Source organism: Pristis pectinata, chromosome 1, assembly GCF_009764475.1.
Source record: "Pristis pectinata isolate sPriPec2 chromosome 1, sPriPec2.1.pri, whole genome shotgun sequence".
Lineage (NCBI taxonomy): Eukaryota > Metazoa > Chordata > Chondrichthyes > Rhinopristiformes > Pristidae > Pristis > Pristis pectinata.
In genome coordinates this window covers 39,515,271-39,540,167 of record NC_067405.1, presented here as the reverse complement: position 1 = coordinate 39,540,167, position 24,897 = coordinate 39,515,271, and the positions used below count along the sequence as shown (strand labels likewise).

At 39.8% G+C, this 24,897-nt stretch overlaps 1 protein-coding gene across 1 annotated transcript in view; it reads left to right on the top strand.

The window, feature by feature from the left end:
- The first annotated feature begins 3,014 nt into the window (after window positions 1–3,014).
- LOC127572273 (polypeptide N-acetylgalactosaminyltransferase 5) overlaps window positions 3,015–24,897 on the top strand; it is a 35,440-nt gene continuing 13,557 nt past the window's right edge. The window contains exons 1-4 of the mRNA XM_052019300.1: window positions 3,015–4,755; window positions 12,316–12,482; window positions 18,339–18,458; window positions 20,096–20,231. Coding sequence (XP_051875260.1) covers window positions 3,290–4,755; window positions 12,316–12,482; window positions 18,339–18,458; window positions 20,096–20,231 — 1,889 coding nt within the window. The 5' untranslated portion in view covers window positions 3,015–3,289. The remainder of the gene's footprint in view (window positions 4,756–12,315; window positions 12,483–18,338; window positions 18,459–20,095; window positions 20,232–24,897) is intronic.

The window sequence follows — 24,897 nt, the reverse complement described above, 5'->3', positions numbered from 1 at the left end:
ATAACACAGGGGTATAGCGATCCAATACCAGAGGGCATGCAGTTAGGGTGAGAGGGGGTAGGTTCAGAACAGACATGAGGGGTGCGTTTTATACTCAGAGAGTGGTGGATGCCTGGAATGCATTGCCTGATAGGGTGGTGGAGATACATTCATTGGGAGCATTTAAGAGGGGCTTGGATGGGCACATGAATGAGAGGAAAATGGAGGGATATGGGCATTCTGTAGGTAGGAGGGATTAGCTATGTTGGCACAACATTGTGGGCCGAAGGACCTGTTCTGTGCTGTACTGTTCTATGTTCTATGTATACTGTACCAATTACTTTAAATCTGTATCCCTGGTTATTTATCCCTCAGCTAATGAAAATAGGTCCTTTCTATTTACAGTCTTTCTTATTCCCAGTCAATAAGTCTCCCCTCAACTTCCCATGTTCCAAAGCAAGGACCCTTAGCTTATTCAATCTTTCCTTGTAGCTGCACTTTCTATTCCTGGCAATGTAAATCACTGTTTCACTCTCTTCAAAGCAATTACATCTTTTCTTTAATGTAGTGCCCACAACTTTTTTTGCACTATTTATTCTGTAATTTACAGTAATTTTTATGTCTTTGAACTGTAGTGCTGCCAATAAACAAATGATTTGATGTCATATGTCAGTGATAATAAACCTGATTCTGATTCTGAACTGTATGCAATACTCTAGCTGTGGTCTAACTAACATTTAATACTGTTCCAGCGTAATGTCCTGGCTCTTATATTCTACGCCTCAGCTCATAAGGGGAGAAGTTCCTGAAATTGGGATATTGTCCTGTAAGGAGAAATTAAGTACACTTGACTACACGTTCTACTGTTTTTAAGAATAAGATGTGATCTCATTCAAACATACAAAGTATTTAGTAGGCTTGGCAGGATTGATACAGGATGATGATTTCCCTTTCTAGGGTATCAAGAATAAGGGATCACAATCTCAAAATAAGGAGTCAGCCATTCAGGATTGAGATGAGAAAAGAGTGAATCATTGGGCTACTGAGGGTTAAGGACTGAGTATATTTAAATTAGAGGGCACTGGATTTTTTATATTAAGGGAATCAAGGGTTATGATTTTAATAGGGGAAAATGGCACTGAGGGAAAAGATCAGGCATGAATAGCAGAAAATGTGGAAGGACTGAATGGCCTCATCCTGCTTCTAATGCTTTTATATTATTTCTATTTGTTTTTATCCATCTTTGACTGTTCTGCTACCTTAAAAGTTTTGTGGATACACAGTACAAGATTCATTTACACTGCTCAATATCCTCTCATTTATTGTATGTTCCCTTGCCTAGTTCCAGCATTACCTCTCTAGTTTTGATGGAAGCTTTACATTTTAAGGAAGGGTTGTGAATACATCATATGAGTAATGGGGCCAGTATCCGCCTCCCATTTCTGTGGCCTGGAGCAATCTGTGTTCTTTATTAATGCTGAATGTGAGAGAGGTTGCAGTCCCTGTTTGAGTATCTGAAGGGGCTGCTGCTCAAATTGCACTTGCTGCTCAGGTTCTGGTTGCACTTCAATCCCCCCGCCCCTTCTAATCTTTGGGAACTTGGTGCTGGGGAGGGGGAGTTCCAATCAGTCAGGGACCTCCTTGTTGGTCTGCTCCTGGGCCTGGTCCAGGCAGATCCAGGGAGCAGGTCGTGGAGAATTCCGCCCGAGTTGACTGCTTACCTCTCTTCTAAGGATATGTCCATGCCCGAGCGACCCTGGAGAACAGTGCACAGTGTTCACTGGCTCTCTGGAGACCTTCCAGGACCAGTGGGCATCCTGGAACGATGGCAATATTTCAATGTGGTGTTTTAATTTAATGTATAGTTGTAAATAGTGAATTGAGAATGATGTAAATATTGTAAATATATGAATAAACATCTTTTTAAACAAAAATGGAGTCGATGTCCATGACTGAATTTGACGTTGTGATTAGAGTATTCAACGCACATTCAATTAAAAATTCTTCACTCCAAAGGATTTTATTTAATGTAAATTACCACTTAAAGAAACTTTCATTCACTACAGCGAAGAGTATTGAACACATTTGGATACTGTTCTTTTCAAACAGCAATATTTAAGTCTTTATGATCGGCGTAATGTGAAGGAGCCTGTGAGAAAACAAGCGACAGTGTATTTAAGATGGAAAAAAAACTTTCAAGCACCTGTGAAGTTCCATCTGGCAGAAATGGTCAATTTCGTATAACGAAGGAGTCTTGAGGGTTCGTTAAGTGGGGAGATTAGTGTTGACACATGGGGTAGAGATCTGCGTTGCGCCAACTCCAACTAACTTGTTCGGTGTAAATCTAGACCCGCCCTTCCCAACTGCTCAAAGCTGATTGGCGTAAAGGTGCAACTGAATCCCAGATGCCAATTATGGCGCCCCAGGGGTGCTGGTGATTTATCGATTCTGCTGCCAATCAAACTAGCAAGTTTAGGTTGAATGGCAAAGTAATTGCACATTTCGAACGTCTTTTACATTATTGATCGCACGTCGTAAAGGGGTTTAAATTATGCCACAAGTGCGATAATAATCGCACATCCGGTAGACACAGACGAGATCCGCGACATCCTCGTCAACAAAGAGTTATGGACTGTCAAGAATGTTGACGATTAATGTTTCGTTGTTTTTCCTCTCCACTCATGAGGAATATAAATGGATGAACGGCTTCTTAATTTACTAAAAACCCGTTAAGACATTTAAAGGGCTGTATTTATGAAAAAAAAGTTTCCTCGGGACTTTAAGATTTATTAAACTATTTTACATTCTTGTGATTAACATTTATAACATTGTCACAAACAAATAAACTACATTTCTGAAATTGTCACTAACAAATAAACTACGGTCACCACCAAATAATCGTGATGAAGAGGAATAATTGCATACCAGACAACTGTTTGGGTAGATCCCGGCGCTGTGCGGGTTTCAGATGGGGTCGCACTGCCAAGAAGGATGCAACGTTAGCTTTGACACGTGGACCTTCCTGCGGCGCACCTTAAAAGGGAAACACCCATATTCTGATACAAGCAGCTACAAAATGAGTCGATATTTATTCGGTGTGGAGGTGCGAGGTCGCCCATGATAATTGCACCGTTTGCAGACTGCGCCGGATAGGTCCCGGGAAGTTTCCAGGATAGTTGCAGAAATGCCACGCAGGCAGACCCGGCACCGTAACAACTTCCCTGGATATGTGGAAGGAGGGGAAGCAGAGTGAGTAGCTGCTGCAACAGGCGCGGGCGGAATGATCACCGGCTGAAACCCGAGACAATCAATGAGTAAAATGACTAAAATAAGGAAATTGTTCCGAGGCAGCGGCAGGATCCTAGGGTTGATTTTTGCGGCTTCGATTATCTGGCTGATCTTTGACATGGCAGCGCTGAGGTTTTCCTTCACGGAGATCAACAGTAAACTTTCCAAGGAGGAATTCCTGCGGCTGGAGCGGCTCAGGTCGAAGGTGCTGCAGGACGAGGGGTTGCATAAGATGTTCCGGAGAAGGCCCGGTGGTGGGCTGGCGGGGGGAGACGCGCCCACCAGAGCCCCCCGTGGAAATCCCGCCACCTCCAGCCGGCAGCCTGGCGGCGCCGTGGGTTTCAGGCGGAATAAGGAGGTTTACCGCGCCCGGGCGGCCGCCGACCAACTGCTACTGGCCGCACCTGCAACAGTCTGGAAGGAACCGGACCCCCAGCCCACACGGCGCCGCGGCGACCGCCCTGAGCTTGCGGACAGAACCACCGTCGCCGCCGCCCGGACAACCGCAGGGCATCCCGGGCAGGTGGTCGCGGCTTCAGCGCCCGCCTTCCTGCCGGGCCCGGGGGAGAAAGTGTCCGAAGTTCGAGGGCTGAAGCCCCGCCAGGCGGCTGTCAACGCCGAGCTGAAAGCCGTGACCGAGCGGGAAGGGGAGGGACAGGTGAACCGGGGCGGACTGGGCGGGGAGCGCGGCGTGAAGCCGGCCGAGGGAAAGGCTGGCACAAACCGCGCGGGAACGGCAGTCGCTGCCGGCCCGCGGGCAGATGGACTCGGACACCGGGTGTCCCCGCCAGGCGGAGGAGGGTGGACAACGCCGAATGCATCGGTCCAGGCGGTCGGTGCTGTGCTGATGAAGAATACAGTCAACCAATCTCACAGTGAAGTTTGGAACGGACTCAAAGGTGGACTTGTCAATATTACGGATAATAAAATTCCTGTCGGTGGGAGAGCGTGGAATGGAGTCAAAGGTGAATCTGTCAACATTACGGATAGTAAGATTTCTGCCCACAGCAAGATTTGGAAGGGAACGCCAGGTGAACTTGACAATATTACTGTCACAAAGAACGTTGGATTAAAACAAAACATAATTAAATATACACCTTTAATCAACGCGACAAACAAAACAGCAATAAACCACCTTGAAGGTAAAAACACGCCACGCATTACCGAGAAAAGAGATTTTTCGGTTAATGTTGTGAAAAAAGTAGTTGTTAAAAACAATGAAACGAATGACCAGCGGATAGGTGACAAAGTTTTACCACGTTCAGTTGCTAGTTTGGGATCTGCTATAGGAGTACACAGAGTTTTGTCGATTGACAGGACGATATCTCCACGTAACCCTGAAGCCGTCGGTCAATTTGGGCAGCCAGCAGTTGTGCCAAAGGAACAAGAAGAACGAGCAAAGGAGAAATGGAACGAGGGGCATTTCAATGTACATCTCAGTAACATGATCCCACTGGACAGGGGTGTCCCAGATACAAGGCCAAAAGGGTGAGATTACTAAAAAAAAATATTGTGCAGTCATTTTTTGTGTGTATAATTTTCTAAATGTAGTCTCATGTTAGGTGTCAATTTACCGTTTTCTGATAATATGTCACATTCTGGGTCAATGACGTTTCACTGGAACTAGAAAAAGTTATACAGGAGACGGCAAAAGGAAGGAGGGAACAAAAGGGACGGTCTGTGTTGGGAAAGCAAGCAGGAAATACAAGTGAAATACCTATTTTATCTTTAAATTTAATCAATTCCAATGAGTTTAGAAGCACAGGAAGAATAAAGGACTTAGAAGAATATGAATATTAAAAAATACTGGAGCAGGAGTAGGCTACTCAGCTCCTCAAGCCTTCCCAGCCATTCAATATGAGATGAGAAAACATCAGAATTTTATAACTTGAGGCATTGTGTAACCAGGAGTAGTGTAAATCAGCTAATGCAAGGATAAAAGGTGAATGGACCTCTGTGATTTAGGGCAAACACAGAAGTAGAAGTTTTAGTGTATTTACTTTTTTGAAGGTAGAAGGAGGGAAGGCATCCAGGTATTTCAGTTGTCAAGAGGTAACAGAGGCCTAAATGAGTGTTTCAGCAGCTGATGAGCTGAAGGAAGAATTGTAATTCCATGATGTTATGGAGGTGGAAACAAGGGTCTCCTTGATGACACATATGTGGTCTGTTGCTTATCTTCAGGTCAAATCTGACACCAGGGTTGCAAGTGCCCTTGTTCATTCTTGTGCAAATACCAAGGAGTGTAATGGAATCTGTAGCTAGGGAACAGGGTTTGCGACAAAGATCAACAACCTCTGCTTTTTGCTTTACAATGTTCAGTTGGGAGAAATTTCTGGGCATCAAAAATATATGTTGGATGAACAGTCTGAGCAGTTAGACAGAGTGGAAGGATCAAGAAAGGTGATGGCAAGGCTGACTGTCATCAGTGCTAATAGAGTATTGGGAACTCAGTTCATGGCCGCTATTCTGACTTGCGAACTGTTCAGGTTACAACAGAATCCTGCTGTGACGTGGGAGCGATCTGTAATGAAATATTAACGTCATGGCATTCAGCGGTACTGAATGAAAGGCTTCTTTACATCATGAAACAGCCAGATAAGGTAGGCAAAATTAGACATGAGACTTAATAAATTTGGATTTACTGAAGGTCTACAATGTTCATACTTCTTCACATGCAAATGCCTTGGATTAGAATATGCATTGACAGACCAGCAACAGAATGGATATCAAGCTAGTTACGAATTGAGAAATGATTAAGGGTTAAAGGTAGCTACTCAGAATGGGAAGTGATGTTCCACAAGGAATAAAGCTGAGATCACAGACGTTCATCATTTCTCTGAACAGTTTTGAGTCAGAAGTCTCAAGATTGGGAAGGTGCTAGTGATCTTTAATATTATGGCAGGATAGATGAACATTTGACAGATCCTTGTACTGTAGATGAGACATTATCATAGAAGCTTAGTACTGGAAACTGGTAAGATATCTGGGCTGGCCCATTGGGAGTTTCTGTCAGATGTGTGAATGATAATAAGCACCATTTACAAACCTCTAGCCAACTAACTGTCTGAAATAAAAGTAAAGAGGCAGAGCCAGGGCAAAGTTTCAAAGTCAACTCTTCAGCAAACTAGGCAATTTTTTCAGAATTTGCCGTAGCTCTTATAAAAATAAAGTAGAAGACGTTCACACTGACAGTGTACCTTTTTTTTAAATCCCCTCTGCCTTATCTAGATGCATGGTTTTGTTAGGATAACTTCTTGTATGTTCAACACTCTGATACTTCATTAAAATTATTTTCATGTTGAGTCTAGATATTTACACAACATCCCATGTACAGCAGCATTACAGAATCTTGGCATCAGCTGCACATGCTTCCACACAGCATCCATCAGTTTGTAAAGGATTGATTCCAACTTGCATTCTATCTGAGATCAGTTCACTCAACAAGACCAGGGATCAATAAGGAATGTATTTTAAGACTACATCATGCTGTCCATTTTCCTCTAGTCTAGATGAAAACATAATTGTCCAATTAAATTCTGTAGCATCAGTTCAGATAGTTAATATTAATTTCAAATAATCTCATGAATACAGTGCATCTGTTGACCTCCCCCAGTACTAGTGGAGATGACCACCAAATCTATCTGATATTGGAAGTTTCTGCACATTCTCAAATATTACTGAAGAAAAAAAGCAGGATATGACTGTTACAGGAGTGTGCCCTAAAATTCAATTACATCAGTCTTGAATTTTTTGTTGATGAGCTCAACAGGAGGTGCGAGAGAAATGTGCTGAGGAGCTGGTGCAGGGGGCAGGGATTCAGGTTTTTGGACCATTAGGATCTCTTCTGGGGCAGCAGTGACCTTTACAAGAGGGACAGATTGTATTTGAACCACGGGGACCAATATCCTTGCAGGGAAATTTGCTAGAGCTACGCGGGAGGGTTTAAACTAGATTGGCAGGGGGATGGGACTCTGAGCAAGAGCAAGTCATGGGATAAAGCAGTAGCCAGCGAGAGCAAGTTTAGTAACCAGGAGCCAAGAACACAGTAAAGGCAGGGAAAGGAATACTCAGTCAAACTGCATTTATTTCAATGCACAAGGTTTAACAGGTGAGGCAGATGAACTCAGAGCATGGATTGGTTCTGAGGACTGGGATATTATAGCCATAACAGAAATATGGCTGAGAGAAGAGCAATACTGGCAGCTCAATATTCCAGGATGCAGGTGTGACAGAGGTATAGGTAAGTGAAGAGGGGGTGTTGCCTTTTTGATAAGGGAGGATGTAACAGCAGTACTTAGAGATAATGTTCTTGGGGGATCACCCAGTGAGGCTATATGGGTAGAACTTAGAAACAAGAAGGGGAAGGTCACTCTAGTGGGGCTGTATTATAGACACCACAATAGTCAGCGGGAGCTTGAGGAGCAGGTGTGTAGAGAAGTTGCTCATAATTGTAAGAATAATGGGTATTGACTGGACTATCCAGAGTGTTAAAGGCCTGGACAGGTTGGAATTTGTGAGCTGTGTCCAGGTAAGTTTCCTAAGTCAATATATGGAGGGCCCTATGCTGGAGGGTGCAATACTGGACTTTCTCTTAGGGAACAAGGCAGGGCAGGTAACTGAAGTGGCAGTCGGGGAGCACTTTGGCTCTAGTGACCATAATTCTATTAGTTTTAAGATAGTGATGGAAAAGGATAACACAGGCCCACGGGTTAGAGTCCTAAACTGGAGCAGGGCTAATTTTGGGGGAATTAGGCAGGATCTAACAGAGGTCGATTGGTGAGCCTGTTTGAAGGCAAAGGAGCGAATGGCAAGTGGAAGGCTTTTAAGAGTGTGATATCAAGAGTCCATGCGAAGTGCTCCTGTTAGGGTGAAGGGTAAACCTGGCAAGTTTAGAGAACCTTGACTGACAAGAGATGTTGAGGCTCTGGTCAAGAAAAAGAAGGAAGCATACATTATGCTTTGGAGGTCAGGGACAACTGAATCCCTTGATGACTATAAAAAGATTAAGAGTACTCTTAAGAGGGAAATCAGGAGGGCAAAAAGAGGGTATGAGATGGAGCTGGCAAGTAAGGTTAGGGAAAATCCCCAGAGGTTCTATAGCTATATTAAGAGTAAAATGGCTAGGGAGAGAGTAGGTCCCCTTAGAGATCAGCAGGGCTACCAATGCCTTGAGCCACAGGAGATGGGTGGGATTTTTAACAAATATTTCTCCTCTGTGTTTACTGAAGAGAAAATCATGGTTGCTCAAGAGATAAGGGAAACTAGTGGAGATGTTTTGGAGAACATTCATATTACCGGGGGCAGGTATTTACAGCCTTGCAGCGCATTAAGGTGGATAAATCCCCAGGGCCTGACCAAGTGCATCCTAGGACTTTGTGGGAGGCTAGAGGAGAAATTGTGGAGGTCCTTGTGGAGATTTTTGCTTCATTGTTAACCACTGGTGAAGTTCCCAAAGACTGGAAGGCGGCTAATATTGTTTAAGAAAAATATCAAGGACAAGCCAGGGAACTACAAGCCAGTCAGCCTGATGTCAGTAGTGGGGGTTACTGGAGGGAATTCTGAGGGACAGGATCTACCAGATTTGGATAGACAGAGTCTGATTAGGAGGAGTCAGCATGGCTTTGTGTGTGGAAAGTCATACTTGATGAACCTTTGAGTTTTTTTGAAGAAGTAACCAAAAAAGTAGGTGAGGATAGAGCACTGGATGTTGTCTAACGGGACTTTAGCAAAGCCTTTGAGGTCCCGCATGGTAGGTTGGTCTGGAAGGTTACGTCCCATGGAATCCAGGGAGAGCTAGTTAGGTGGATTCAAAATTGGCTCAAAGATAGGAAACAGAGGGTGGTGGGTGAAGGTTGTTTCTCAGAATGGAAGCTGGTAATTTGTGATGTGCTGCAGGGGTCAGTGTTGGGACCCTTGTTACTCGTTATTTATATAAATTATTTGGATTCGAATGCCCAAGGCTTGATCAGTAAATTTGCGGATGACATGAAATTGGGAGGTGTTGTTGATAGTGAAAAAGGTTACAGGGGGATCTTGATCAGTTAGGGAAGTGGGCCAAGGAGTGGCAAATGGACTTCAATACAGATAAGTGTGAGGTGACGTATTTTGGAAAGTCAAACCTTGTACTATGATAGGGCACTAGGGAGTGTAATGGGACAAAGGGATCAAGGAGTACAAGTGCATAGTTTTTTGAAAGCGATGTTACAGGTAGATAGGGTAGTGAAAAAGGCATTTCGCACATTGGCCTTCATCAGTCAGGGCATTGAGTATAGGAGTTGGGACATTATGTTATAGTTGTACAAGTCATTGGTGAGGCTGCACTTGGAGTACTCTGTACAATTTTGGTCACCCTGTTATAGGAACGATGTGGTTAAACTGGAAAGAATGCAGAAAAGATTTACAAGGATATTGCCAGGACTAGAGGGCCTGAGTTATAGGGAGAGGTTGGCCAGCCGAGGTCTTTATTCCTTGGAGCGTGGGAAAATGAGGGTTGATCATATAGAAGTTTATAAAATCATGAGGGGCATAGATAAGGTGGATAGTAGCAGTCTTTTCCCCAGGGTAGGAGAGCCCAAAACTAGGGGGCATAGATCTAGGATGAGAGGGGAAAGATTTAAAAGGGACCTGAGGGGAACCTTTTCATGCAGAGGGTGGTGAGTATATGGAACGAGGTGCCAGAGGAAGTGGTTGAGGCAGTTACAATAGTATCATTTAAGAAGCACTTGGATAGGTACATGCAGGAGCAGGGCTTAGAGGGATATGGGCTGAATGCAGGAAATTAGGACTATATGGGTGGGTACCATGGTCAGCATGGACTTGTTGGGCTGAAGGACCTGTATCTGTGCTGTATTGCTCTATGACTCTAACTCTGAATCCAGAAGTGCAAGATCTTTGTTTAAAGTCCTTGCTTTTCTCTTTTGCTCATGAAAGTTGGATTCCTGTCTTAGAGTGGTTACATATTTCTTTTGTGTAGCTGCTTGCTGTCCATTCTGTTATGCACTTGCCATGTATCGCTTGTTCTTTACAATACAGATGAAAATTGAAAATCATGAAGGGCAAAGAGTTTAAATAAATAATAAAATAAATAAATGTTGCCGTGGTGCAGATTCCATCTGGAAAATAGTTTCTGTATTCTGTTGCTTAATTATTTCAGGGTATTCCTAAATGCCTGCATTTTCAGACAGTAGCTATTAGTTGGATAATTAACCAAAATACTTGGAGCTGCAGACGATTCTTCACAGCAAATATGGTGCTCTGGGTTGGTAGAAACATTTCTCATTTTAATTTTTTTCTGTATAATAAATGCCAAGGAATGACATTTGACATTTATTCCAAAGGAGTTTGTAGTTTTGAGGTCCTCAGGAAGAATGACTTCTGAAAGAAGATGTTTGGAAGTTGCAATAATGGTCTAATTTTGTGGCAAGTCACTGAAAGGGAATAAAAGATAGAAATAATTGGAGTCAATCATTAAATTTGAAACTGAAGTTAAAAACATCTGCAAAAATAAATTCTCAAGTATTGCAATGTTTCATTGAAAGGTATGGAGGAGGTAAAGATTTAATAATTCAATCATTGCATTGTAATGGAATGAAGATTGTGTATACTGAAGATGTGCAGTACATGAATAATAGAAAGAAAAAGACACACTGGTTAGTTTATTTGATATAGTAATAACACCCTGCATATCACTATATATGATGCCAGGTGCATAGGGAGTCTTTGTAATTGGAGATCATTAAAACAAATTTTAAAAACTCAGACCATATAGGGAGTGGGGGGGGGTGGTGAGGGGAAGGTATCTGAAGATGTAGCCTCAACCCCTTAGGAATTGATAATTCTCATTTTGTATTATTTAGTACCTATTTCTTATCCAACAAACAGACAATGCTGGAAGCATTCAGCAGATTAAACAGGGTCAGTGAAACATATTGGCATTTCGGATCAAGGACCTTTTGTCATGGAAAAGTGTTGTGAAACAGGAAGTGATTGGAGGAGGTGGAAGATTAGGAGGGACTCTTTAAATCCCCAATCTATTCTTCCATCCCCACAAACTACTTACATTATCGTGGCACTTACCCATGCAACTGCAGGAAATGCAACATTTTACCTATTTATCTCATGTCCTTTTTCCTCTTCCATTCCTTCTTTCCAGTTGAAGGAGCAATTCACCAGTATTTCCTCCATTTAGTACTCACAATGCGTTTTCCTCAAAAATGGAGAAACAAAATGCAGATTGGGTAATTGTTTTGCAAATCATCTCTTTTCAGCCCCCAAGAACAATTAAGTTTCCAATATCCTGTTACTTTAATTCCCTGTCTCAGTACGGTGCTGACTTCTACCAGGGTGAGTTGTAGCCTTCAGAACTTAATACAGGCCATCCCCAGGTTACAAACAGGTTCTGTTTTTACAGATGTCCATGTCGATTTTGTGTGTAAGTTAGAAAATATACAAAAATCACTTGATATGGTAACCAAACCTCCGCAGTATTGCAATGAATGGCATCGAAAGCACATAAGACTGATAAGAAAGAATAATTATTGAGGAGGAGATGAAACTAGTTCTGTCGTTAGTATGAATGTACATATATACTTATGTTCGATTTTTAAACAATAATATTATGGGAGCTCGTTCATATGTAGGCGTGTCCATAAGTCAGGTGTTCATAACCCAGGGGTGGCCTCCATTGAATTTAACAATTTTAGGTAAACTCCTGCCTTTTTTCCTCTTTCCACAAATGGTTGTACCTTTCTGTTTCAGTTTGTTTTTTTTGTCTCCATTGTTGCTTTGTCACCTTTGGTCTTCTCTCTTCGTTCTGCTGCTTGAAACACTGAGTGCTTCCAGCATTTCTTCTTTTGGTTTTGGATTTTCAGCATTGACAGTTTTTTTGCTCCAGTTTACCTCTTCTCTGGTCCCCATTTCTCCAAAGGAAGTTAAGGGATGTAGAAATAAATCAGGATTGTGCAGGATGCATTTACACTTTAAACAACACTATATAGGCTATGACTCAAGTTTTTAATCTTCATATCCTTGGGCATGTGTTTGTTACAGGTGTCCTGACCAAATGGTTCACAACAACCTTCCAACAACCAGCATTATCTTGTGCTTTGTCGATGAAGTGTGGTCTACACTTTTAAGGTCTGTTCACAGCATCTTCAACAGATCTCCTGCTCACCTCATTAAAGAAGTTATTCTTGTAGATGACTTTAGCACCAGAGGTAAGAAAGGAGTAGTTTTATCAGTATCACTAAACTATCTATTCCTGAGAAGATCTTGTTTATTATTTTATGCAAATAGAAGAATGTATTTTGTCCTGCAAAGTGAATGAAGAGTCATTCTATTTATAATTCTTGCATGTTCGGCCCTTAAATTGTAAATACTTTTATTTTATCACTTTTTCGCAGATGATTTGGATTTTTTCTACTTCCTGTGTAACCAACAAACAACCAAAATGATATTTACGAAGTATGCTGCTTGAGTGATCTGTACCTGCAGTCTGGTTAAGTTTCATTTTATTTCCAGATTTGGCCTTCATTTTCCTTACCTGCTTCTCCAGATTAGCAACAATATCTTTGGCCAAAACTATATTTGGGTGGCTTGTCTGTGTCTTTGCTAGTCTTCCACCAAAGTTATGAAGTCAAATTGAGAAAACCTCGATTTCTCAGTAAATGTCAGTAGTTACAAATGTAAGAAGCTCATAGACTTTGTCACTAACATTGAGATTATCTGGTCACTTGTCACTGCAGTTTCCTCTTTTTCCTTAAACCTTTGTGCCAAACATCTAAGGTTTCTTTCCTTCCATCTTTCTTTTGTCTCTCTTCTTATGCCCTCTTTGACCTTCCACAGTTAAATTTTCTAGCATGCCACCAATATAATTATGTGTACAGTAGAATTCTCCAGCATTTACTTGCATTTTTATAGTCATTTTGTCCATTGGCAGTTAAGAAAAATTATGCTATAGAAGAGTAATCTATAACATGAGAATTTTGCAGCTAAGTATGTTCTGACTTCTCAAAGTAGCTAAAGGTTCATGGTTAGGATTCGCCAAGGTCACAAAATGAGTTTGTATATTAAGTAAAATGATTAATACCAATTTTGAAATTGTGTGCAAGTGGGATTGATTTTAAAACGTAGAATCTGTTTCAGGAAAAAAATATTCTTAACTAACAAGTATTATAAATCCATTGGACTGAGTTTGGACTTTAAGTTTTGGCACATATAACAAACTAAAGTAATTGATAGGGGACCTAGGTAAACTAATGCATAAAGAGACACAGTTACTATGCTTTGTAGTTTCCATGTTTTTAAAAAAAACACTATCAAATCATTATAAAGTATACTTCATATTAAATTGAGACTTTTTCTGTGCCTCTTTTACAAGCAGAACAAAAAAAATTAAGTTCAGACATATGTAAACCTGTTCCTTAAGCTCAGTCTGTTTGACCACAGGACCTACCCATCATTGCTCACGGCCAGCAGAAATCACTGGATCATAATTATAAGCAATAACTCCAGTTAATTATTACTTTCCCTCTTTTGGGATCTTTAGGTTAGTTCATTGGACCTTGGTTAAACAAGGTACCATCAGCTATTGTATCAAGTGACATATTTACCCACTTGACCAACAGAATTCTTGCAGATTTTACATGTGGAATGTCTTAATCTATGTATAGATGCACTGACTTATCAAATTAGTTCATGAAACAATACAATACTTCTAAACCCATGTAGATCCTGTTCTTTTAATTTTGTGAATGATAACCTAATTGATTTTGTATTGAGGAAAACTAGTTTGAAATATGTGAAATTTTCCAAAGCCAAAAACTTGACAGTTTTGTTAAAATATTAATTCCTTCCAAGAAAGCTATTTATTTCTTCTTTATTCTTGTGAGATTAGCAGAGAAGTAATAGCTTTAGAAAATGTAGGGTCATCTTCAGGGAAAATAAATTTTCATTTGACTCCTAAGAGATAAAACTATACAACACTGACTATTCAGAGAGCTTGTGAATGCATATTTCAAGATACCCTGGGAGGGAAAGAAAATAAAAATTTTTCTCAGTATTGAACTTTATTTGAAGATGTGTGCTTCCCCGTAGACTGTGGCTCTTCACTTTAGTTGTGTCGGCTGTCTACCCTTTATCATCTGGAGCTGTCATTAGAGAGATCTGTGACCTCTAGTCAGAAAGCTTTTTATCTTTAGTACAAAACAAAAAGTGAGTCAGCAATCTGAAAATGCATTGAACAAAACATCAGTTTTGTAAAAAGGCTGGTGGATTGCAGTGCCTGTCTTCAAAATAAGGCTGTTGTCCAAGTTTTGCAAGTATCTCTCTTGTGGAAAAACTGCATGACATTCTTAATAATCTAAGCTCTTTTCATAAAACTGAAATTATTTTCCTAACATTATTCAGGTTTGCAGTTCAGTATTTCCAAATGCAATTTCATTCTAAAGCTCTGGTGTTGGTTAAAAAAGTATTAAAATGATATAGCTCAGAAGGACGTCATTCAGTTCAGCCTGATATATCTGCACTGGTTCATTTATGCAGCTAACCAATCAGTACCCTTTTCCTTCTCATTTCCAAAGACTTGTGAATGTTTTCACATCTGAGTGTTTATCAAATTTTCTTTTGAAAGTTACAATTAAATTTACTTCCATTGCCCTTTTGGATAGTGTTTTCCAGATAAAAGAAACTCACTGTTTAAACATCTTTTTTAAACGTTACCTTCTGTCTCGTTTGCCAGTCACCTTAAATCTGTGGACACTACCTCTTATCCCTCCAGAAATGGCTTCTCCATATCTATTCTTATTAAACCTTTCGTAATTTTGAACAATTCTATCAAATCTATTAACCTTTTTGGGTATTCAGTAAAGTAACCTTAGCTTTACCAGTATCTGCAGGGAATAGAAATGTTCATCCTTGATACCATTCTAGTAAATCTCTCTGCACCCCCCCACCTTTTCCTAAAGTTTAAATTGAACAACATTTTTTTTCCTAATTACTTGCTGTACCTGCTGTTTACTACCTGCTACTCCTGAACCGAGACTGCTCTGTATACCAACATTGACTATGTTCTCAACTTTTAAAATAAATACTGTTTTCCTTCACGGCAAGGAACATCACCTCCAGCTGCCAAATTTTACCCGCACGGTTAACTTCTTTGTGATGTCTTCATAGCTTACTTCTCCAGCAAATGCTTGCCACCCACCCCTCCCCTCATCCCACAATCCAGCATTTCTATCTGCAGAAAACTTGGAGACTTTCCATTCTGTCTTTTCATGTAAGTTATTGGACCGAATGGTGCTGGCTGTGGTTTGCAGTTACAAAGGGAACCTGTGCTAGTGTATCTGTTCCTCCACCTCATCACTGAACTCTTTGTGGCGTCCAACACAGATCCCAATATTTCTATGATTGCCAGGGTTTGGTGTTCCTATTCCTTTGCTTGGGAATTTTAGACTTGGAGATTAGGAAGAAGAAAGTTATTTTTAATAACGTCTGGAAAAGTGAGAAAACAAGTGTGTTTTATATTGCAGAGAGAGGGACAGTAGAATAACAGAGGAACTATGTGATTGGATGCAGATCTAAGTTGTCAAACTAACAATTACTTTAAAAACCAACGGTTAAAGTCTGAGGGGGGAACAAAAGAAACAGATTGAAATGGCGAGGTACAGTCACATCTATAACCTGAAATGATGACTATTTCTCTCCCATCAGATGCTGCTTGTCCTGCTGAGTGCTTTCCAACATTTTCTATTTTTGTTATGAATTTTCAACATCTACAGGTTTTTGATTCAATTACTAAATAGTGCATTGGCCTTAATTGCAAGGGGATTTGAGTACAAGAGTAAAGACCTCTTACTGCAATTATATATGGCCTGGTGAGACCACATTCTGGAATATTGTGTAGATGTCTGATTTCCTTATATGAGGAAGAATATGCTTGTGATGGAGGGAATGCAACTATGGTTCCCTGGATAGATTCCTGGAGTTAGGCAGGTGGGTTACGTGGGTGGCCTGTGAGGAGAGATTAAGCAGATTGGACCTATCCTCTCTTGAGTTAAGAGATGATCTCATTGAAGAGTACAAGGTGGATGCAGGGATGATATTTTCTATGATTGAAATGTCTGGAACCAGGGGATATGGTATGAAAATAAAGATTCGGCTGTTAAGAAAAGAGTTGAGAAGAAATTTCTTCATCTATAGAGGGTAGTAAATCTGTGAAATTCTTAACCTATGTGTGCCATTGAGGATCAGTCACTGAGTTTATTCAAGTTGAAGGTTGATAGTTCTTTGGATATTAAGGAAACGAAAGACACGAGTCTAGTACAGAAAAGTGCCACAGTAGTAAAAGATCAGCCATGACATTGAATGGTAGAGTAGGCTTGAAAGGCTGAATAGCTTAATACCACGTGTATTTCCTATGTACCTCCTTGGGAATACTATAGATGGAGATAATGTGATGATTGGTAAAATACAACAAATGTAAAATGCTCATCACTATTTGTTTGCAATGATATTTTCCTTTAGATCTCGTGCTGTACTTCCTAACTGTTAACACTCTATGAAGATATTTGTGTCACTTCACAAAGATCAGGCATGCATTTTTGACTCCCTTTGAATTTGTACTGAAAAGATCATGCCTCAGTGTATGGGATTAACGCCATTTACCTACACGAAAATATGCTATTTTAACAACTGTCAATAAAGAAATTTTAAAAGAATAGATCCTTTCATGTCTTGGCAACATTAAAAAGATTGGAAGAGGCAAAACCACAACAAAGCTGGTTAACAAGCACCATCACCATCTCTCATTATTCCTGTTTTCCAACTGAGCACAGATTTTGCCATGGTGAATAATATGACCTTTTTAGAAGCAGTATAGTATTTGGGGTGTAACAATTAGTCTCCTCTACAGATTGCTACAAGGAGAATTCCATTTGCAATATCATTGCCTCAAATCTTAAGTGTTGCTTACCCTCTTGATTATGATGGCAAAGCCCGCCAATCATTATTTTGGATGATGATAGCATCCAGAAGCACTGGAAATATAGATCATGGGATCCAATGGTTCATCAACACTGGACACTGGGTTGGTGGGAATATGGGAACAAAGTCTCTAAAAGGACTCTAAAACAATGTAGTATCTCAATTTGGATGCAACTATATCTGTTCATGTCATTTCTACCTTCAGGAAAACTGTGTTTTAAAGCTTGGTCATGGTGTAAGAATGTACAGTACATATAAGTATAAAAGTTGTGCCTAACCTTTTAAATACACTCAGCACACAGGAGTTTCCAATCTGCATTGTGGACTGGTTGATGTCCTGACAAGAAATATTGGCAGAAACGTTCAGTGCACTTGCCTTTCTCCTATTCCATCAAGCTATCTCATTTAGAAACAGGATAGGGGATTTCAGATTATCGATTGACAGAGAGGAGAAGGATAACTCCCTAAAGAACTGTTGAGGCTGAGAAGAGTATATTTTTGAACTGCAGAAGAATCAAAGGTTGAGGGGAGTTGTCAAGAAAGTGGAGTTCAGGCCAGTGATCAGATCAGCCGCAATTACATTGAATGGGGAAGTAGGTTAAGGGACTGTATTGGCTTACTCCTGCTTCTATTTCTTATAAAGATAATCAATTGTATTTGTGCAATATCTAGAACCTTTCCAAGGAATATCAATCAGTTAGCAATAAAGGTTCCACTTTTACCCAGAAATTCCTACTAAATATTTGGAGTAGGCGGAGGCTATATGTGGAAAATTCAACCTCTACTACTTGGGTATCTTACTGGTCTATATAAATGTAGCATAATCAAATTCTACTCCCCTGCTGATGTTGGCCATTGATGCGAAGAGATATGGTAGCGTAATTAGTTTCTATTCTTCCTTTTAAATTTCTGGTTTAAAACTTTATTATTTGTTTTTATAACACAGTTTTTCCTCCTTCTGAAGAAAAATAGTATCTAATGGAATCCAGAGATTCATTGTTTAATGTGCCTATATATACAAAGATGACCCAATTATTTCTTGGAAGAAATCAATTTAACAAACAAACTCTACTTTTTTCCCTATTATATAGAATACCTGAAAGAGAATTTAGACATATATATGTCGCAGTTCCCAAAAGTTCATGTTATTCACCTACAGGAGCGTCATGGTTTAATCCGAGCCAGACTTGTGGGCGCAGCAAATGCAACAGGTATGATGTGATGGCTCTTCCCTTAATTTGTTTCATTTTTGTGATATCTTTTGTTTACTGTGAAAAATGGAGGTGAATTCCAGTGTATAAGAATGTATGGAACAAAGACAATTTAGACATCAATCTAGTTTCTCTCATTGGCTGGATCCACCTATCACCTGCTGGCTCTTGCCCCACTCTTTCCCTCCACCTTTTTATACTTGCTATCTCCTCTTTATCTTTCCAGTCCAGATGAAAGGTCTCAACCCAAAATGTTGACTGTCCATTTCCCTCCATAGATGCTGTTTGACCCACTGAGTTCCTCTAGTGCCTTTGTGTGTTGCTCCAGATTTACAGCCTCTGCAGTCTTTTATGTTTCCTTCATTGGCATTCACTTTGTTGGATTCATTTCATTGTGCCAAATTTTTCTGAGAAATGCCAGCAGTTTTGCACATAACTATTAGTATTTTCCTGTAGAAGTGCCAGCAAGTTTAGGATTTTTGCATGCATAAGCATGAGTGCAGAAGTCACTTAGCAACAATTCCTTGATGTTGTTTCTTAGACGATGCTCTGACACTTAATTCCATGGATTTGATCATGGGACAATATAGATATAGAGATTCCCAACAACTCATCTTGAGAATCTGTTTGAACAACCTATACCAGGCATCACTTTGCAAAATATCATGTTCAATTGATTTCAGTGGATGGGGAATACTGCAAAGGACAATGGTAATTGTTAATTCCTGTGGAGTGGAATTTTTTAAAGTTTTGGAACATTTTTGAGTATTTCTGAATGTTAGAAGCATAGATAGCTTTGCAAAAGGGTAAGACGGGAGGTCTTGCATTTTTAAATTTTTTTTCATGGGCAGGAAATGTTTTAGACCCCTCCCACCCCTGCATACACTTAACTGTAAGTGATCCTGCTATTGCATTTGATGAGGATTTTGCTGCCTTGTGAACAAAAGATGGCATCAGGGGAATCACATAAACCAAGTGTAGACATTTTCAAAGTTCAGCAGCATGCAGATGGCCTCCCAATGATGACAAAAAATTAATACCTCTCTAAACTTTCAGCTTACTTTATTCATCCTAATTTGCTAATTAAGTCAAATCATGAAGTGGAACCGCCAAGTATGGTATAGGCCTAGTTTTAAGCATTAGTTCCCAGCTTACAGTTTTATCAGTTAGGCATTGAAGTAAGAGAATAAAAAAAGGAAGAAATTTTGTTTGTATCATCTAAAGTAGATTTATTTTTAAAATTTGTAACAACATACACTGACAAATTTATTTCATTTTGATATAAATATATAATAGAAACAGAAAATCCTAGAGATAAATAGTAAATCCAGCAGTTATTGTGGTTTAAACCCTTTGTATCATGACTGTATCAGTTGTTATTTGAACTGCTCATATACATTTTACAATTTCTGTAGTTTCTTTTTCTTTATGAAATGATATCAGCTGAGAAAGGCCACCATTATTTCATCAGAACCACTTTGCAAAACTAATTTATGTGTGAACGTGGGGTTTCTGCAAGCAACTGAGGTGAAGTAACAATGGCTGAACTACTTCAGCTTTGTACAATTGTCTAGTCATAGTCCGAAATTAGACCCCTCAGTCATATGTTAAACTAATTCTTCTCTTCTCGTTTTTAGGAGATGTTCTAACATTCTTGGATTCCCATGTTGAATGCAATGTTGGTTGGCTGGAACCACTTTTGGAAAGGATCCACTTAAAACGAACAAAAGTAGCTTGCCCTGTCATAGAAGTTATCAGTGATGAGGATATGAGGTACAATCATGTAATCCTGGTTAACACATATCTGGATCATTACAGTTACTTTGGCTTGATTCAGTGGCTTAAAGTTAGTGGAATCAATATTAGAGTATTACCCTGGGAATTTCCTCAGGCATTCTCCCAATCACTTGCCAAAACTTTGAAAGAATATTAGCGGCAACTTAAGATAGATGTCTAAGTCGGACTTCCAAAGTTATACCTGTAAATCATGTAAGTCCACCTGTAAATTACATTCAATATGTGCTCTGAAGTACTTGCACGTCGGGTCCTTGTCCATAGTTTTTATGTAACCTCTGTTTTACTCTTAGCTAAACTATAAACATAAGATTTCAGGTATTTTAGTAGTTTTAAAGATACTCTTAACTTTGTAGAGTTTCTTTGCTTAAGATTAATTGGTATATATTTTCTTATAGTATTTGTAAGTGCTTTAAAGACAAAAGCTAACGTGCTTGATAAAGTATGAAATAACTGTTTGAGCAACAATTTCTTTCCATATAGTGCTTTTAACATTAGTGAAGTGTCTCAAGGCACTTCACAAAGAAAATAACCGAACAAATTTTTCCCCCAAGGTATATCATGTGATATTAGAATAAGTGGCAGGCTTTAAGGTACAGAGGAAGTGAGAGAAGTAGTAAGGGTTAGGAAAAGAGCTCCGTAGCTTACGGCTGAGACAAATTGAAGGGGTCATTGCTAATGACAGAGTGATTTAAAAATTGGACAGATCAAGAAACCAAAATTGGAGATATACAGAAATATCAGAGGATTGTAGAGACAAAAAAGGGGGAGGCCATGGTACACTTGTAAGTACAGATGAGGCTATACAATTGAAACAGTGCTGGGTCAGGGGTTAATGTCAATTGGTAGAGTTGTGCAAAATGACTTTACTGTTTTGGATGAATTCAAGTTAATGGAGGGTTAAAGATGGGTGTCAAGCTATTTAGAATAACTATAACATGATGTTACAATTTCAAATCCATATGAATTAAGGCAATAATGGAGAAGGTCACAATAAAAGAGATGGAACTTGTCAGTCATGGTTGTGAAACAGATATATAATCATAACTTCTTTTCTAGGCCAAGCAAAACAGCAAATGTCTGGTCTTCCCCTATTTATCTGGAGGAAGCTTTTGTACTTCCAGCACTGGATGCTTGAAAAGCAACATGGCAAATCAGAGACCAAATTACCAAACTCTGATCTTTCCTTGTTCTGTCTCTCATTGTGCCATACCCAGGATCAGGCTATTCCTGCACTCTTGATCCTATTTGCACAAGATTACTGACTAGCCAATTTCCAATCTTTCCCCCTAATGAGAATTGACATTGCAGCTTATTTTCTTACTTGGTTATAACTCCACTGTTTTTGGAAATCACTTTCAATCATTCTGTCCTTTCAAGCTACCACTTTATTTTCAGCTTTCAATTCATAACCAACATTTTGGAATATATGGTAATCCTTCCAAATCAATAACAGTCTTTCACTCAACTCCATGCTTGAACATGTTTTTTGCCCTGATGCATTATTAAAATGACTCAATTCAAAATTACAAATTACTATCAGTGCCTCTTGAATTTTCTGACCTCTGTGTAGTCTTTGATACAGTTAAATAGACTACTTTCCTCCCAACAACTCCTCATCCAGCTCATTTGAACTGCATAGCTTGTTCCAAAATTATTTTGTCTTCTAGACACCCAAAGATTTGCCCTGATCACTCCTGATACTTATCTACATATTATCCCTAAGCATCATTACCAGTTAGATACCAAATGGAAATCAATGACACCAGCTCTGCCTCTGCATCACCACCTTTGACTCTACCATTATCAATGTATTTTAATCTGGAATAATTACTATTTCCTTCAGTTAAACACTGGAATCACTGAATCCATCTCGTCCCTTTTCTGGCCATCCTCTCAAGTTGAAACTAGCTAATGGCTCTTGCTCTGACTTTTTTAATTCCAAGCCAATCCTCCAGCCTTGTATTTTTTTCCATCAGAATAGCAGCCTGTGTCTACTTTTATAATAACAACCATTTCTCTTACCTCAGCTCCTCAGTTTTTGAAACTCTCAATCATGTTTTTGTCTCATCTGGATTCATCTCTTCCAATGATCTTCCAGTTAGCCTTCCATCCTCTATGTTCCATGAACTTCAGCTCAAACAAAACTCTGTGACTCCTATCATGTCCTGTACTATGTCCCATTCACTCATTGCCCTTGTTTTTTTGTATAGCTTTCTTATAACTTTGGGCCATTTATTTTGCATTCAAGCAGTTTAACATGTGCATGTATTTGGAAATGCCATTCAAGAAGATTCAATATCAATGCTGCTTCTTTCAATAAAGCTCTTCCTTTTTCTGTTACTGCTTTGGAACTGCTTCTGCACAAGGTGTGGTACATGAGAGTTGCTCCTTTTTGGATCTCATGGCATTCACTTGTAGAAGCTGCTTGGCATAAGGTGCTGGATAGAGTTAGAATGGGGAGTTGATGAAAGCAGAGTTCAATTGCCTGGGGAAGTGAACTGAGGTAAGTCTAGTCTGTATTATGTTGTATCAAATAGATGGGTAGCTTCTGCATTCCAAATCAAATTTCTCTTGCAAAACTTCAACTGAGTTTGCATGTTGAACTGAATAGATGTTGCTTGGCTTTTGTGTACTGTAATAATAAAACAAATCAAACAAGAACTGTAGATGCATCATTTGGAAAATGGTCTTGCAAAACTACATTTTAATGCAGTCAAGCTGCATGATGAACTTTATTCACATTGAAGGATACATGCTGCAGTATAACTGGAATCTCATTTATTATGTATTTTTTAAAGAAATTCCAGCTCGCACTGCAAGAATCCAAGCAGGTATAAATATGTATAAAAATGGAAACTAATATTACAATGTCAACAAAATCAGGTCAACAACTACTCTGGACTTGCTAGATCCTGCACTGGTTTAACAAATTTTGTTGGGCTAGCAGCTTCTAATTTTAGAAGGCTTATTGTGTTTGTGCACTTTGGTAATAAGTCCGAGAAATCTGATGAGGCAGTAACTTTTAACCAATAGCTGTTAACCTTTTATTTTTGATTGCAAGATCAAGCCCTGTCTTAAGCAATAAGAGGTAAGGTACAACTCCTCCCCAGGTTACGGCAGAGTTCTGTTCCTGTGAACTGTTTGTAACCCGAACAATTTGCAAATTGGAAATGTGGCATGAACTGAGTTCCCACCTGGCAGAAGATGCCTGCAGCCCCACAGTAGCCGGCAAATCCATCCTGCTGGTCTCCCAAATACTCATCCCTATGTACAGACTGTACATAAGTCAGGCATTTGTAAGTTAGGAGGACCTGCATAAGGAAATCTCTTCATTTTGATAATTTATTTGTTGGAATTGCAGCAAAAAAGAAATGTCACACAACTGCCAAAATAATTGCTTTGCAGCTTTGATAGGCACCACCAAGAGAACAAAGAGACCCTGTTGGATCTGAAGGAGCTGTGAACAAATGTCTTCCAGAATGCAGGAGTGCTTCAGAATTTAATTTAGCCTTTGCTTCTGCACTAAGACTTTTGTGTGTAACACCAGTGCCAAAATTGGTCCCAACAAAAAGTGAATTTAGCTGTGAAAAAGTGCACAACCATAATAGCTTGGTTTCCAGTTAAAAAGATGCATTGTTACGTCTTGCGTAGGTACAAATGGGCACTTCCAATTTATTGCAGCTACTGCCACTCTGCTATGCAGCATTGAGAGAAGGGTGTCAGCCTGTAGAGCCCAACACCCTATGGTAGCTGACAGCAGCAACATACATCATGCCTTCTGCAGAGAACAGAGTCCAGAGAAAGCATGGAGACAGCATTAATATTCCCTGAGAGAGTTAATGATCTGGTAAATGAGTTTCTTGCCAGAATGGACAACCTATATACAATGGACAAATTACCATGTTATGGCTGGATATACTAACACTTAGTCAACCTCTCACAGACATACTCGCATACAGATCAAGCCCAGAAATGCCCAGAAACTGCTTTATGAGGGAGAGGAGTTCCACCTGGATCAAATAAAGGGAGGGATGCATCTTGGGGCACTTCCTCACGTGGATGTAGGAGTGGTTTCTCCTCAAGGGCAGAATGGCCATGAGGCGGCCATTAAAAGAGTTTCTCAGTAGTCAGATTCCCCAATGAGCACCTGGCTTGATTGAACACAAGCTTAGCACTATGTGAGCAACCTCCAGTGAATTTTGGAGCTGCCTTGTGAAAATGGTACACTGTGAACTGAGTGGCCCTTTACGTGATGTGTGAATGTGCAACTCGAATAATCATGCTCCCTGTTTTTTAGCGACTGCCAAATGACTGTCGTTCCTTGGACCTGGGAGCTCCAGTTTGTATCAGGAAGGCTTCAAATATATGTTACAAACAATGATGCATGTCTGACACTGGGAAATCATTGGATATGGTATTGTGGATCTGACTGGAAGTATGTGATCTAATTTCTATGTGAGGAAGTGCTCTGAACTATCATTGTCACCATTGGAATATAAGAAGTAGGAGCATGGGTAGTCTTTGAAGCCCTCTGCACAATTCACCAAGATCATGGATAATGATTCTTAACCTTGAATCAATTTTCCTGGCTAATTTCTCTACCCTTTGATTCTCCAAGAGCCCAAAGATGTGATGACTCAAT